Source organism: Ctenopharyngodon idella, chromosome 10 (assembly GCF_019924925.1).
Source record: "Ctenopharyngodon idella isolate HZGC_01 chromosome 10, HZGC01, whole genome shotgun sequence".
Lineage (NCBI taxonomy): Eukaryota > Metazoa > Chordata > Actinopteri > Cypriniformes > Xenocyprididae > Ctenopharyngodon > Ctenopharyngodon idella.
This window is the reverse complement of record NC_067229.1, coordinates 29,901,859-29,916,934: the sequence shown is the minus strand read 5'-3', so window position 1 is coordinate 29,916,934 and position 15,076 is coordinate 29,901,859. Positions and strand designations below refer to the sequence as shown.

The following is a 15,076-nucleotide window of genomic DNA, read 5'->3' as shown; positions in this document are numbered from 1 at the left end:
TGCAAAGAAGATTTGCTTTCAAGCGCATATGTCGACAACACAAACCAAATTCTTCCAGGTCTCAGCTACAACTACAGTCAAAGCAGATGTTGTTCACGGGCAACCAATGAAGGCCGTAGGTTGGCATTATGCAAATACAAAGTTAAGTAGGTTTGTGCGGGAAGTAAGACTGAAATTACTGACAGTTTGTTTCAGGCAGTTCAGAATCGCTTCTTTCTTTTGAGAGGCAATAACTCCATTTACCTTGCACTTTGATCTTTGAAACGTTGCAGAACTTTTTCATTCATTAACCGCTATATTACACACTACATGAAAGGTAATATCCGAAAAAGCATAATAGGGGCACTTTAATAATTTTTGAATTAAAAAAATACAAAGATTACACTTCTAAGAACTAAGATACACATTCAAAGATTTTTTTTTTTTTTTTTTTTTTAAATCATGATTATTCTTATTCGCCATTTAACCTTATACTAAAAAAAAAAAAAAAAAAAAAAAAATTATTTTGTTGTCTGTCGTCTTGTTTTCTGCAGAAAATACTTGGATCCAAACTGGACCCGGCGCTTCGATTCTTTGGACGCTCTTTAGATGGCCGTACAGATATGAATGGTGACTCAATCCCTGATATTTCAGTCGGAGGAGATGGGAAGGTAGTTCAGCTCTGGTAAGGGTCTCAGTGTAGTTGTTGAAGATCTAGTAAATCATTTACTGAAATTGTGATGTTTATAGAGTATTTCTGATCTCAGGTCAAGGGGAGTGTCAGCTGTCACAACAACGGTCTCCTTTGACCCGGAGAAGATCAGCATTCTAACTAAACCTTGTATGTTCGGTGGAAGAATGGTGCCGTGTGTTACTGCCAAAGTCTGTTTCAGGTCAACATTCAGACCCGATACATTTGTTGGTCAAGTAGGTAAGGTCGTCTCATGTATTTTGTATCTCATCTGCATTCATTGCTCTAAAAAAAATCTCCATGAAAGTGAATGGAAAACACTGTTCTTCAGATATCAAGTACAACCTGACCCTTGACGCTGACTTGCAATCATCAAGAGCCACTTCTAGAGCCCAATTTGACAACTCAGAGCGTGTTCTCCAGAAAGCTGTTAGCGTCTCTAAAACAGAAACCTGTGTAGATCATAAAGTCTATGTGCAGGTGAGGTTTTCCCAGTTACCACAAGCCTAATGCTGTTCATAATAACAGTGCTCACTGTACTATAACTTTGTTTTATTTATGCTTGAATGGTCATTTTACATGGTTGTTTTCATGGTGTAATAGGAGACTCCTGATTTTGTTAGTCCAGTCGCTTTGCGAGTTAACATCAGTCTACAGAATCCAGAAACCGGCCCTGCCCTAGATGCATTTCAGCCCAAAGCGTGGGAATTTTTTGTAAGATTCCCTCTCAGTTTAATTAAGGGTGTCAGTAAGTCCAATGTCAATTGTTTCGAAGTTTTTAAACTTTGTCAAAAATGTATTTCTCTTTGCTCAGATCCCTTTTGTAAAGGATTGTGGCTCTGATGACAAATGTATTTGTGATCTGAAGCTGACTGTGAAAGCTGTTGATGTACCAAGGTAACCTTACATGTCCCGCTTAAAGGGACAGTTCACCTAAAAATGTACATTCATTATAATATAACCTTTATGTTGTTCCAGTCCCTGTTTATATAATATATATAAGGTGACTGGGTCTGTCAAATTCTTAAATGGGCCAGGGTTGTTATTGTTATGAAGCTAAAACTATTCAAAAAAAATTTTGTTAATTGGAACAAAATAAAATATAAATATTAACTGAAAAATTAAAACTTAAATGAAAATTAGAAATGGCAACTAACTGAAATAAGTTGAAGTTGAAGTACTAAAATAACTAACACCAAAACTGAAAAAAATAAAACTAAATATTTTGTTAGTATAAACTTTCCTTTAGGAGTAAATAATCCATTACTACAACCAGGGCAATGTGTAATGTGTTATTAATGAACCAGAATCCTGAAGTTCAGATTTTGTTGTGTTTTGCAGCTCATCTTCACTTCTAGTTAGCCCTGCCAGAAGAAGACTCTCCTTCATTGTGACAGTAACGAACATGAAGGAAAATGCGTACAATACAAGAGTGTCTGCTAACTTCTCCAGCAACCTGTTCTACGCCTCCATTACACCCCCTGTATGGGCACCATTTAATGTTTTGACATAAATCTTCTCTGCTTCGTGTACGAGAAATTGTATTTGTGAACCTTCCTGCTTATGTTTGCAGGGAAATAACACTGAGGTGAAATGCACTTCAAAAACCGGCTCACTCGACTGCCAAGTCGGATACCCAACCCTGACGCCTGGCCAGACGGTAAGAGAAAAGTGTGTGTGTGTGTGTGTGTGTGTGTGTGTGTGTGTGTGTGTGTGTGTGTGTGAGCATACACACTTTTTGTTTTCTTTAATCATTTCATTTTGTCTCATCAGGTAACATATGAGATCAACTTTGAGTTCAACCTGAATCAACTAAAGAAAAATGCTGTTGTGAACTTTGAAGTGCAAAGGTAAAGATACTGTTTTAAGATACTTCTGTTTTAACTTTTGTGTATCTGTTTTGTTTTGCCTGTAAAAAACCCTGCATAATATTTTCCAGTGACAGTGAGGAGGAAGTGACATCTGATAACAAGGTCTCTCTAACCATCCCAGTCCAGTATGATACCGAAATCATCCTCACCAGGTCAGGGTTCAGACTAATGTATTTAATGTATTTAAAGTATATGTATTTATACATATTTTCCTTATGTATAAAAAAATCTTTTCAATTATTTTTCAAGAGACATAAGCTTGGATTATTGCGTCATTGGTGCTGAGGATCAAGTCAAACACACAGTCTCAGGTTTCAATGACATCGGCCCAGAATTCAACATAATGTTAAGAGTGAGTCAAAAAAAAAAAAAAGAAATTTAACATTCTTGTATCTCATATGTCTTGAGTCTCCCCTAGTGTTTGCAATGTAAACTATGCAATAGATATCTGAAGCATGTCTTTCTTCAGGTTTCGACTGGAACCTTCCCTATCAATCAGGCTCATCTGACCGTCTTGCTGCCCACTAAAACCAAGGCTGGAAATCCTTTACTGTATGTGACTTCAGTCAAAACAGCACCTGTAAGTCTAATGCTCAATTAAAAAGTATAGTTACTATAGTTTTGCTGAGCACTTCCTATACAAATAAAGTATTTCACTGCACATGTATTTATGTAATTATACTGTAAATACCAGACTGGGATCAAAATGAACCAACACATCATTTAAACTCTGTTTCTGATGAGCAGGTTGTAAATGTGCAGTGTGACGACAGCGCTCTGACTGACCCATTAAACATCAGAGAGAAAACCTACACTGCAAGCTTCACTAAACAGAGCTTTAGAGGCACAACAGAACTGGTCAGTATGTGTGTGTTTATGTGAAATATACATAGTGTAATATGGGTGTTTTTGCACAATCAGCTACAATACTGTTCAAAAGTTTGGTGTCAGTAAGGTTTTATTTTTTTGAAAGAAAGTAATACTTTTATTCAGCAAGTATGCATTAAATTGAATGAAAGTGACAAGAAAACACATTTTTTTTATTCAAAAGAAACTTTCTATTCATCAAAGAATCCTGAAAAAATGTATCATGGCAGCACAACTGTTTAAACATTAATAATAATCAGAAATGTTTCTTGAAATCATATTAGAATGATTTCTGAAGGATCATATGACACTGAAGATTGGAGTAATGATGCTGAAAATTCAGCTTTGATCACAAGAATAAATTACTTTTTAATTTTTTTAATTTTTTTATTTTTTTTTAATTGTAATAATAAATTTTACCTCGACAATACTACTGTTTTTACTGTATTTTTGATCAAATAAATGCAGCCTCGGTGAGCATAAGACACTTCTTTCAAAAACATTAAAATGTCTTACTGAACCCAAACTTGTGTAACACACAGTTGTTCATTTTCAGAATTGTAAGACAGCAAAATGTGAAGCCATGACTTGTGTCCTCAAAGATCTGGAGATAAAGACCAGCTATTTTGTAAATATCACCACAAGGATCTGGAATGGCACTTTTGCCTTTGTAAGTGTCTTTTGAACTATATTATCTCTATCTGTCATTTCTCATATCTGTCCTGAGCAGATGCCTCATTCCACACTCCATGTTTATCTCCTTCTAGGCGGATTTTCAGACAGTTTTAGTGGCTGGAAGCTCTGAAATAGAAACATCTCAGCCTGATCTCATAGTCGTCACACACAAACAGCAACAGGTCAGTTCATGACCCTTTCTTTCAGTTGTGTATAATACTGAATATTTTATATATATGTTTTTCTCACACTATTATATTTCTGGAAGAGGATTATTGTGTTTGGGGGTCCTTGACATCACAAAGTAAAAAAAAAAAAAAAAAAAAAAAATCCCGTCTAGACTCTGCAGTGGCATTGCTTTACGGGTCATTGATATGCTTTATCTGATATATGATATGCTATATATGTTTCCCAACTCTGCTGCAGATAAAATTTACAGTCAGTAAAGAAGGAGCGCTTGGAGATGTTCCTGTTGGTGTTATCATAGGAAGTGTCATTGGCGGACTACTCCTGTTTGTTCTAGCTACAGTGATTCTATGGAAGGTATGTGGTCTTTGTTTTAGCATGAACTACTCTACAACTACACTGTAATTTTACTAAGGAAAATTCTATATTCTAATAATATAATATATTATATTATATTATATATTATATTATATTATATTATATTATAATATAGTTAGGGCTATCAAAATTATTTCAGTTTAATGCTTTAAAGTGCTTTTAAACCATTCACACGAGATAAGACGCAAAAAAGAACTCAAATCTGTATTGGTGTGCTGTCTGTGAAGCGGCTGTCTGTGAACAAACACCTGAAACGAGCGCACAGAACGCTGCTTCAGACAGCACGCCTTCAGTACCGCATTGAGTTCTCTTTTGAGCTTGAACGGACAAAAACACACAAAATTATGTCCAAATTCCAAATTTTGTCAAGTATTCTCAAAATCGTCTTAAATGAGTTAAATAAAGTCTTAAATGACCATAAAGAGTTGTGAGAAAATAGGATGTGTTAGATCCGTGTCATGTGTGTCAGGTCCTAAAGTGACAGCAGCCTAATAAACCTGTTGCTGTCTGTCTCAATGATGTTAATCAAAGAGCAAAAGACAAAGAAAAAATCACTCACTGCTCTTGACTGTTTAACTTTTGTAGCTTTAATAAGGATTAATCTATATTCAATTTATAATTTATGTAGTGAAAACTGTGTGGTGTTTGATTATTCAGTTTCTGTATATTTACATGTTAGACCTAACTAAAAATCTTAAAGCACTGTTTACAAGGTTACAATGGTCTAAAACAACGAAATAAAATTTGCTATAATATTATACTGATTTCCCACCAGGTTGGCTTCTTTAAGAGAAAGTTGCCACAGAAGGGAAATGAACAGGACCAGGCAGAACAAGAGGGACTGTGTGAGAATCCAGCATGAACAGGACATACATGCTCTGCTCTGTGAATATAATGAATGATGTGATGTTACCTCGAAATGAAGAGATAAATAACTGATATTCAGTTTACGGGTCCTGCTGGAGATCTTGGTTATAATATTACTGTATTTTAAATCATCTCGCAACTGTTTAATCTAATGGACTTGATCTCTGTGTGCTCAGTTGTGCGTTGTTCTCAAGTATGGACGAATGAGTTTGTACATGCATAAGAGCTGTGATGTGTCAGACAGAGAGGGTGGGGTGAGATGCCTCTGTCAGTTCCTGCTTCCACCACATTCTCGTTGCTTCAGTATGTGCATGGTTTTCAGTTAAAGCATAACAGAAACAAATTTTGTAAATACATCGTTTGAAGTTTGTCTATTGCAAGTTGTTAACGTCCTGCTGTTTTATTTTCAGACTACTATAAGAGTAAAGTGTTTCTGAGACGTTTAACACGCTTATGGCACAAACTCACATTTCAGTGACACACTGGTTATAACTCCTCTATGTGAAATACTTGTTATGAATGACTCTTACTAATGTGATTGTTCAAGCCCCAGGGGCAGATTAAATTATGTTCTTTAAACCTTGTTTTTGTTGGCCAGATTTCCCCTTTTTTTTTCTCTTCCTTCGGGCTATGCTAAGTATTCCAGAATCTCTTAAAGAGTTTGATGGGCATTTTTATGGTTTTATTAAGATCATGTTTACCAAAATATTTATTGTTCAGTATAGTGGCCTCAAAGAGTCTCTAATACTGTCTATGTACAGCCTTACTTCACTTAATAAAACCATAAAGTTGGGGTTAAACTTTAATATATGAATGTGAAATTTCTAAGGTTGGGAAATCTGATTTTTGCGTTGCTCAAATAATAGTGTTTCCGTCATAAATATTTTCTGTGTGCCAACAGCTTTTGGCAAAAGCTTACTGATTTTCATCATATTCTATTGCCTTTCAATTCTTTTGCCAAACATCATGTCGCAATGGACAGGTTAACTTCTCACCTATTCTGTGTACTTTTACCTTAGATGGTTGCGTTTGAATGCGTGCATGTAGGTTTAGTTTGTGTGCCAACTGAGGTACAAGCATTCCCAAAAAGGGTGTGGTAGGTTAATTAAAAACACAAATATGTGACCCTGGACCACAAAACCAGTCTTAAGTCGCACGGGTATATTTGTAGAAATAGCCAACAATACATTGTATGGGTCAAAATTATCGATTTTTCTTTTATGCCAAAAATCATTAGGATATTAAGTAAAGATCATGTTCCATGAAGATATTTTGTAAATTTCCTACCATAAATATATCAAAAATGTATTTTTGTGAGTGGATATGCATTGCTAAGGACTTCATTTGGACAACTATAAAGGCGATTTTCTCAATATTTTGATTTTTTTGCACCCTCAGATTCCAGATTTTCAAATAGTTGTATCTTGGCCGAATATTGCCATATCCTAACAAACCATGCATCAATGGAAAGCCAGCAGTCATATCACCCTGTAGCCCAAGACTGGTTGCCCACTGAGCTAAGCAGGGCTGAGCCTGGTTAGTACCTGGATGGGAGACCTCCTGGGAAAATTAGGTTGCTGCTGGAAAAGGTGTTAGTGAGGCCAGCAGGGGGTGCTCACCCTGTAGTCTGTGTGGGTCCTAACACCCCAGTATTGTGATGGGGACACTATACTGTCAAAAAGCACTGTCCTTCAGATGAGACGTTGAACCGAGGTCCTGACTCTCTGTGGTTGTTAAAAATCCCAGGATGTCCTTCGAAAAGAGTAGGGGTGTAACCCCGACATCCTGGCCAAATTTGCCCATTGGCCTCTGTCCATCATGGCCTCCTAATCCTCCCCATATACTGATTGGCTTCATCACTCTGTCTCCTCTCCACCAATAAGCTGGTGTGTGGTGGGCGTTCTGGCGCAATATGGCTGCCGTCGCATCATCCAGGTGGATGCTGCACATTGGTGGTGGTTGAGGAGATTCCTCCTTCCATATGTAAGCGCTTTGAGTACCCAGAAAAGCGCTATATAAATGTAACGAATAAATAATAATAATTATTATTTATTCAGCTTTTAGATGATGTATAAATCTTAATTTAAAAAAAAACTTATGACTGGTTTTGTGGTCCACGGTCACATATAAGGTTATGGCTATTTTAACATGTTGTGTGTAATTTTGTGTTGATTGTGTGTTAAAAACAAAGAAAAAAAAATTAATCAACAGTGTTAGGTTTCTCTTGACATTCTAGATCACGTTACTCAGTATATACAGTACATAACAAATGGGTCTTTTTATTTGCTGTCGATGACAGGGAGATAATGCAAGAAGCTCATCTCACTTGTATGCACTAAAAATGAAATGTAAAAAAAATAAATAAATAATGCAAAAGAACTTAAGAATTTAAATTACTACATTTTAGTGAATGTTAACATAAATGTAGCAGTGAAGTTTTGATAAAGTTTTTAAAATAGCGCATTACTGACACAAATAGTGTGTTTATAACACATAGTTGTGTAAAAGATCTAAACTTATTGCAGTGTTCAGAGATTTAACAGACTGGTGCACACACACCACACATTATGCCCAAACATCTAGAGCAGGGGAGCTGGACATGGCTCCACCCATGGCTCTGCAGTGAGCAGCCTCTCATTTCTAGCACTGCTCCACTGTTACACACTCATGCTTACACTGAACTAAATGCAGAAACACTGGAGAGCTCATGTTGATGCTGGATTTCACTGTGGACTTAAAATGAATGTCCTGCAGGTACTTCTCACTGTTCTGTGTAAGTAGCCAACTTATGCAAGCTATGCAGTTTCACACAATTTGGCATTTCATCAAAGGTGTTAGTATGTTTTACTCTTTGATAAACAAAAGGGTAAAGACTTTTTAAGTGCATTTCTGTGTGATTTTAAATTCTATTAGACAAAGAATGTCTTTTAAGTGCTAATAACTGAATCATGCTATTTCAGTCTAAATGTGCAATGCATATTGGGATATAGCTGTGCCTTAGGTAACAATGTTGACAGTTTTATAATTAGTTTAGCCACTAACCCTTTTCTCAAGCACATGACCACTTGTCTTACATGACGTATTTAAATTTCCCAGTGTCCAATTGGGTGTGAAGACCGCAAGTGTGTGCAGAACTTTTGATTACCTGATGGGACACACTCGTAGCCCCGGTTTCACAGACAGGGCTTAGACTAAGCCAGGATTAGGCCATAGTTCAATTAGAGCTTTTAAGTAGCTTTTATAAACATGCCTTAGATAAAAACATTACTGGTGTTCATCTTGAGACAAAACAATGACACTGACATATTTTAAGATATGTCTGTGCAAGTTGCTTTCAGCTCAAACATGCATTTCAGTCTGGGACTAGCTTAAGCCTGTGAAACCGGGGGATAGTGTTTAAAAAATGCAAGTGCTTAGAGCTTTATTTTGATTTTCAATTCTTTGCATTTTAAAATAAACTTCTAAATGTCTGTTCAGTAGTCCCATAACAGATGACTCAATTTAGTATTTGTGTTGCTTCTAATTAAAGGTGCACTATGTAACTTTTTTTGTTCGAAATTAATAAAATTTAAATAATGAATACACTATCAGTCCTTCTTCCAAAACATGTTTTTGTCTTACCCTCATTCACTGTGGTAAGCCAGTTAAGTGTTTATATTTTAGACTGAGCGGGATGCTTTTCATGGGAAACTGCATACATACGTCACTCCCCCATGTGTGTCTCATCATACCCGTAAATAATAAAACGTTTGACAGGTGTCGCAAGAAAACTGTGGGAGTGGCAAAGGTTAGTTATCACAATGTGATGCGGAGATGGCGTTTTTATTACTCAACAGGTGAGTAAGGTATTATGTTGAACAAATTTATTGATAACAGAGTTAATTGTAAAGCATTATCTATTGTGAAGGGTCATTTCATTATGGTTGTTGTAGCGCTGTGCTGGAATTTATTTTCAAGCAAGTACCGTGTCTATTAATGGGTAAAGCTACAGTAACGTCTTCAGCCAGTCAGCTTTAGATCCTTTCCATCTAAACTGGGTATATCTCTTAAGCCTAGTAGTAGTGAATGTTTTATGAGCAGAAGGATAATCTTCTTCCGCAAATTCAAGGAGAGCCAAAGCACAAACAAAACAATGTTCTGCTGCAAAGTGCATGTTTTTTAAGCGCTAGAAGGCCAAAATTCACACAGTGTACCTTTAAGTGATTAAAAAGCAGTTGCAAATGTTCATATCTTTGCACCAATAAAATGTGAAACACTTGGTTTTACTATACCAAATTATTTGTAATATCTAATTAATTCAACTTACAGTGGAATGTTTTCTTTCAATTTTGGGGCACTTGCGTTCCTGAGCATGATGCATGATGGGATAAGCTTAGCCTTGAAAACTGTTCCGAAACAGTATTTGAGACAGTGTGGGTTAAAGGTTCACCCAAAAATGAAAATTCTGTCATTAATTCCTCACCCTCATGTCGTTCGAAACCTGTAAGACCTTCGTTTATCTTCGGAAGACAAATTAAGATATTTTTGATGAAATCTGAGAGCTCTCTGACTCCTCCATAGACTGCAATCTCTTCTCAGACAATTTCTTCTCTTGCCTGTCAGTCTCTTATGCTGTTGACGTAGTAAGCACATTGCAGCACTTCCGTGTTTCCATCCAAACGCCGGCTCAGTATTGGATGCATGCGTATGATGCTGACACAGGAGCCGGCCAGTCTGCGTTCTGATGTAGAACATGGAAGCGCTGCACTGTGCTTACTACGCCAACAGCATAGGAGACTGACAGGCAAGAGGAGAGATTGTTGAATAAAGTCGTTATTTTTGTTTTGTTTTTGCGCACAAAAAGTATTCTTGTTGCTTCATAAAATTAAAGTTGAACCACTGCAGTCACGTGGACCATGTCTTTATTACCTTTCTGGCCTTTACTGTGGCAATGAAATTGCTGTCTATGGACGAGTCAGGATTTCAACAAAAATATCTTAATTTGTGTTCCGGAGATGAACGAAGGTCTTACAGGTTTGGTAGGACATGAGGGTGAGTAATTAATGACAGAATTTTCATTTTTGGGTGATCTAACCCTTTAAGGGCAATGAGCTGTGTGCCGTGTCCAAATACCCACACTTGCGATCTTGGCCACTTGAGAGCTCGTGCACACAACAGGAAGTAATTGCGAAAGACTGTCCCATGTCTTAAAAATGCCAAAGTACAGTGCCCTTAATGCACATTAAACCCACACTATCTTGAATACCGCTTCCGAGGCTAAGCGTATCCCATCATGCATTATGTTCGGGAGCTCATGTTGAGGAAAACATTCCACTGTAAGTTAAATTAATTAGATATTACATATAATTTGGTAGTAAAACATAAAGTGTTGCACATTTTATTGGTGCAAATATGGGTAGGGTATGTGTATTTTGTACAACATTTGCAACTGCTTTTTATCACTTAATTAGAAGCAACACAATTTTAAAATTGTGTCATCTGTTAGTTACACAGCGACTACTGAACAGACATTTAGAAGTTTATTTTAAAATGCAAAGTATTGAAAATAAACTTGCATTTTTGAAAGACTATAAGCGTGTCCCATCAGGTAATCAAAAGTTCTATACACACTTGTGGTCTTTATGCCTATTTGAACACTTGGGCCAAATACAGGTGTTACATGTGCACTCTGTTTTGGACACATTTTGGACTTGTTGTTGTTCTATTTCCCGCCACTAGTCATTCACCATGGTAACTGATCACCAATCATCACATTCAGCTGTGTTCAATCACCACCTTGTTATCCTTTGTATATAAGCCCTGTGTTTCCGGTCATGTGTGGTCCGGTATCGTTTTTGTATGTCTTCCTGTACTCTTCCTGTACTCTTCCTGTACTCTTCCTGTACTCTTCCTGTACTCTTCCTGTACTCTTCCTGTACTCTTCCTGTACTCTTCCTGTACTCTTCCTGTACTCTTCCTGTACTCTTCCTGTACTCTTCCTGTACTCTTCCGTGGATTATCTCGTAAAAGACTTATCTTATCTCTTATCTCCTATCTCCTCGTCGTGTGCTTAATACACCAGCTATTGCAACAACAGGAAATACATCATGTAAATAGGGTAGTCATGCAAAGACCACAACTGTGGGTTTTTGGAAAGGGCTTCAGTGTTTTTGAGACCTTAGACATTCATGTGAAGTTACTACTTGTTGTGTTCACACACTAAGTGGCAGAAACCACAAATGTGGGTATTTGGACAGGCCTTATGTCTATTCCTCTGCTTACAATTTCCATATTCATTAACATGCCAAAACTACTTTGAGAGTTGTCATGATTGAAACAAAATGAGCTATAGCAACACAATTCTTGAATATTTTAATTGTCATTTGCATTCAATTTTATTTTCAAATGTTTAGAATGGAAGTTATCTGAATCTTTTTGAATGTTGGGATTACACAATTTGTGTTGGCATTAAGTTGATTTTAAGTTTCCATCATGCTTTGCATAGGACTGAAATCGTATAAATATTAAAATGACGTGTTATTTATGAGTTTTTGAGTATAGAGAAAGACCTGTTAGTGTTTAATGTTCAGTTATATTGGACATTTACAAGTTTCTGTTACAGTATGTTGAAGTTTCTGTGGTTACCATTGTACTGAAGTGTAACACCGTCACTGCATCCTACTTATACTATGCCCTAAAAGTATGTACTGTTTTTGTGAAGAAAAAAGACATACTTTTGAGTGTGTGGCAGAATAGTAGGCAAGCTTAATTGGGACATACTACTTTTTCATAACTGCGTCTTTAACAGACCGCTTAATCATGTGCATCCTGTCACCATTTAAACTGCACCGTCAATCATCTTGTCACAGCTAAAATCCTCCACATTCAATTTAATTTAATTTCTACCATCTCTGAGAGAAATGTAGTAGTATGTTGATCTGCCAGCCATGGGTCTTTCATGTGTTTGCATGATGTATTTAAAAGTTAATGACCAAATGTATTTTTACAAAAGTTCACAATGCTGTTGCAGATTAAATATAATGTGGATAACATTGAATAAATATCTTTTCGTCAGGTTAGATGCTGGTTATTAATCACTCAAACCCCTCTCTACTTAACCGTCAGACTCGCACATCTGTCATGTTTGTAGTTTTTTTTTTTTTTTTTTTTTACATTTTATTCATGTTTGTAGTTTTAATTGAATCCTCATAAAACGCGCAATGGGTTATGGGCAATATTAGCCGTTAGAGTATGCATGGATCTGCAGTTTGGATTCTAACTGGAAAAAGAAGACTTTTTGGAATACTCATTTCAACATACTATGATTTGGGACACACTAATTCTAATTTCGAATACTATTTATGACGGATAGCTAGTATGCGAATTGGGATGCAGCACGTGTTCTAACCAGACGTGATGCGATAATATTCCAGCGACAAGCAATTTGTCTGTCCACACCGGATGCAACATGACTATAACACACAAGTTATGCAACAAAACGAAAACTCTGATTTTAACATGGAAAAGCTACCTTTTATCGTGTTGCGGCATCGCGTCACATGGTTAGGTCACGATGAGTCTGTGGTCAGCTTTAGGTTGGCTATGTGTAGCTGTGGTAGCTTATATATTTCACTCAGCAATAACTGTGCTAATGTCAATGCAGGTAAGTTTTAATCGTTTTTTTGCATTTGCATGCTAAATAAAGTCATATTTAATATGCAAGCGTGCTGTGCTAACTATTAATTTAAACTGAAGCTGGTAAGATTAATTGGTTCTAGGGCCTATGCTTCCTACTAAAGTCCCTGTTCCTGGAGTGAACACTGGCTTTTACAAGTCAAAATCTCGTAATTACGGTAATTATGACATGGCATGAATGCACTTACTGTAAGCACTCTTAAAAATAAAGGTTCTTTATTGGCATCAGTGGTTCCATGAAGTCCATGGTTTCATTTTTAACATCCATGGAACCTTTCCATTCCATACCACCATTCCACTTTGCATAGTGGAAAAATGTTCTTTAGATATTTAAAATGTTTTTCACAGAAAATGTTTCTTTTAAGAACTGTTCAATTTTGGGGAACCAAAAATGGTTCTTCTATGGCATCATTGCACCTTTGGAATCGTTGGTTATGAATGTAACCGTGGTTCTATGATTGGCGGAAGACCGCCAGAAGGCATAACTGAGTGGAAAATCTGTCTGTTCGGCCAACATGGAGCTATTAGTAACAACGGCTGGTTCGTTACTCGAATGTGGCTGAGAATTAACCAAATCATTGGAAATGGAGGGTACGCATACAGGAAACCACTCGGCCAACTGTGGGCTGACTGTCTGTGAACTGACTGTTCACAAATAGATCCACGTCTGAGGCCCCATACGTGTTCCATATCAGTTGAATTACCTCCGGGTGGAACTGCCACACTCCTGACAGAGGTACACTCCGTGACAACGCATCTGCCATGTGATTCGTGTGCCCTGGTATGTGTACTGCTTTTAGAGACGATAGTTTGTGCGCAGGCTGAAGGAGCTTCAGTGACCTTGTGCCGCCCTGGTTATTTATGATGAATACGACGGATACATTGTCTGACCGTATCAACACTTGTTTGTGAGTCAACTGGCTCGAAAAATTATTTTGTTTTCAGCTCTAGATAATTGATATGTTGGAACCGGAGCTTTTTCCCTCAAGTTCCCTTCACACTTATCTGCTTCCAGACACACCCCCTTTCCCCCCCTGTTGACTGGCATCTGTGGTAACGATCTCCCTCTTCGCAGGTGGTGGCCCCATAGGAACCCCATGCCTAATCTGATCACGGGCATCGCTGCGGCCAGCATACCGGCTAGTCGTAAAAACGTGAGGTACAGGACAAGCCTGTCTGGTTTTATCTTGGCCAACGTGCTCAAAATCTTTTGAGTTCTGACTTTTGTTGTAAATCATCTGATAGTTTTCTCGGGTTCTCCGTGCACAAAAGCTAGGTATGGAAGCACACAAATGCCTTTTGCTGTAAGTGAGCAAGGGCGGCATGAACGACTTTTGTAAACACCCTTGGAGCAAAAGACAACCCGAACGGGAGCGCTTTGAATTAAAATATTTTCCCTTCGAAATGGGAAAACATGGGCGGTGATGGGGCGTGATTGGAACATGGAAGTACGGGTCCTTTAAATCCATTTTTACTTCCCAGTCCTGAGGCTTGATTGCCCGCAGGACATCTGCTGTCCGAAGCATACGAAAGGGCAGGAATTTTAATGTTTTGTTTAGGACGGAACCCTTCATCTTTTTTTTTTTTGGAATGATGAAGTACATGGAAAAAAACTGCCGATTTTTGAAGGCAGCATAGACGTATCCTTCGCTGCCTTTGATATCCCATAATCCTATGTGTACCATTTGGTGACAGTTGAGCTAGAAAAAAGAAAGATGGCGTCTGAGAGTTGCGGTTTCTGGTCAGTTTGTGTTTAAATGTAAATTTTTGACCAACATTTTCCTCTTCTGATGACATTTCTAGCGAGAAATTACTTTTGTAGTAATTAAATATTTGTTTAGTTTTCACCAAACTTCGCTCTATTTTGCTGTTAAACTGTTACTCTGCT

The 15,076-nt window shown here is 37.4% G+C and overlaps 1 protein-coding gene across 2 annotated transcripts in view; it reads left to right on the top strand.

Annotated features, from left to right (window-relative positions):
• The window catches only part of LOC127520902 (integrin alpha-2-like), a 51,610-nt gene that overhangs the window by 12,918 nt on the left and 23,616 nt on the right, over window positions 1-15,076 (top strand). The window contains exons 15-30 of one of the 2 annotated variants that reach the window (XM_051909615.1): window positions 534-664; window positions 747-910; window positions 1,002-1,150; window positions 1,274-1,384; window positions 1,485-1,567; window positions 2,012-2,153; window positions 2,244-2,330; window positions 2,444-2,520; window positions 2,610-2,693; window positions 2,791-2,893; window positions 3,011-3,121; window positions 3,289-3,399; window positions 3,965-4,078; window positions 4,176-4,265; window positions 4,510-4,626; window positions 5,423-6,098. The exons of the other annotated variant lie outside the window; for it this stretch is intronic. Coding sequence (XP_051765575.1) covers window positions 534-664; window positions 747-910; window positions 1,002-1,150; window positions 1,274-1,384; window positions 1,485-1,567; window positions 2,012-2,153; window positions 2,244-2,330; window positions 2,444-2,520; window positions 2,610-2,693; window positions 2,791-2,893; window positions 3,011-3,121; window positions 3,289-3,399; window positions 3,965-4,078; window positions 4,176-4,265; window positions 4,510-4,626; window positions 5,423-5,509 — 1,761 coding nt within the window. The 3' untranslated portion in view covers window positions 5,510-6,098. Of the gene's footprint in view, window positions 1-533; window positions 665-746; window positions 911-1,001; window positions 1,151-1,273; window positions 1,385-1,484; window positions 1,568-2,011; window positions 2,154-2,243; window positions 2,331-2,443; window positions 2,521-2,609; window positions 2,694-2,790; window positions 2,894-3,010; window positions 3,122-3,288; window positions 3,400-3,964; window positions 4,079-4,175; window positions 4,266-4,509; window positions 4,627-5,422; window positions 6,099-15,076 lie in introns of those variants that run through there. 2 annotated transcript variants of the gene reach the window in all.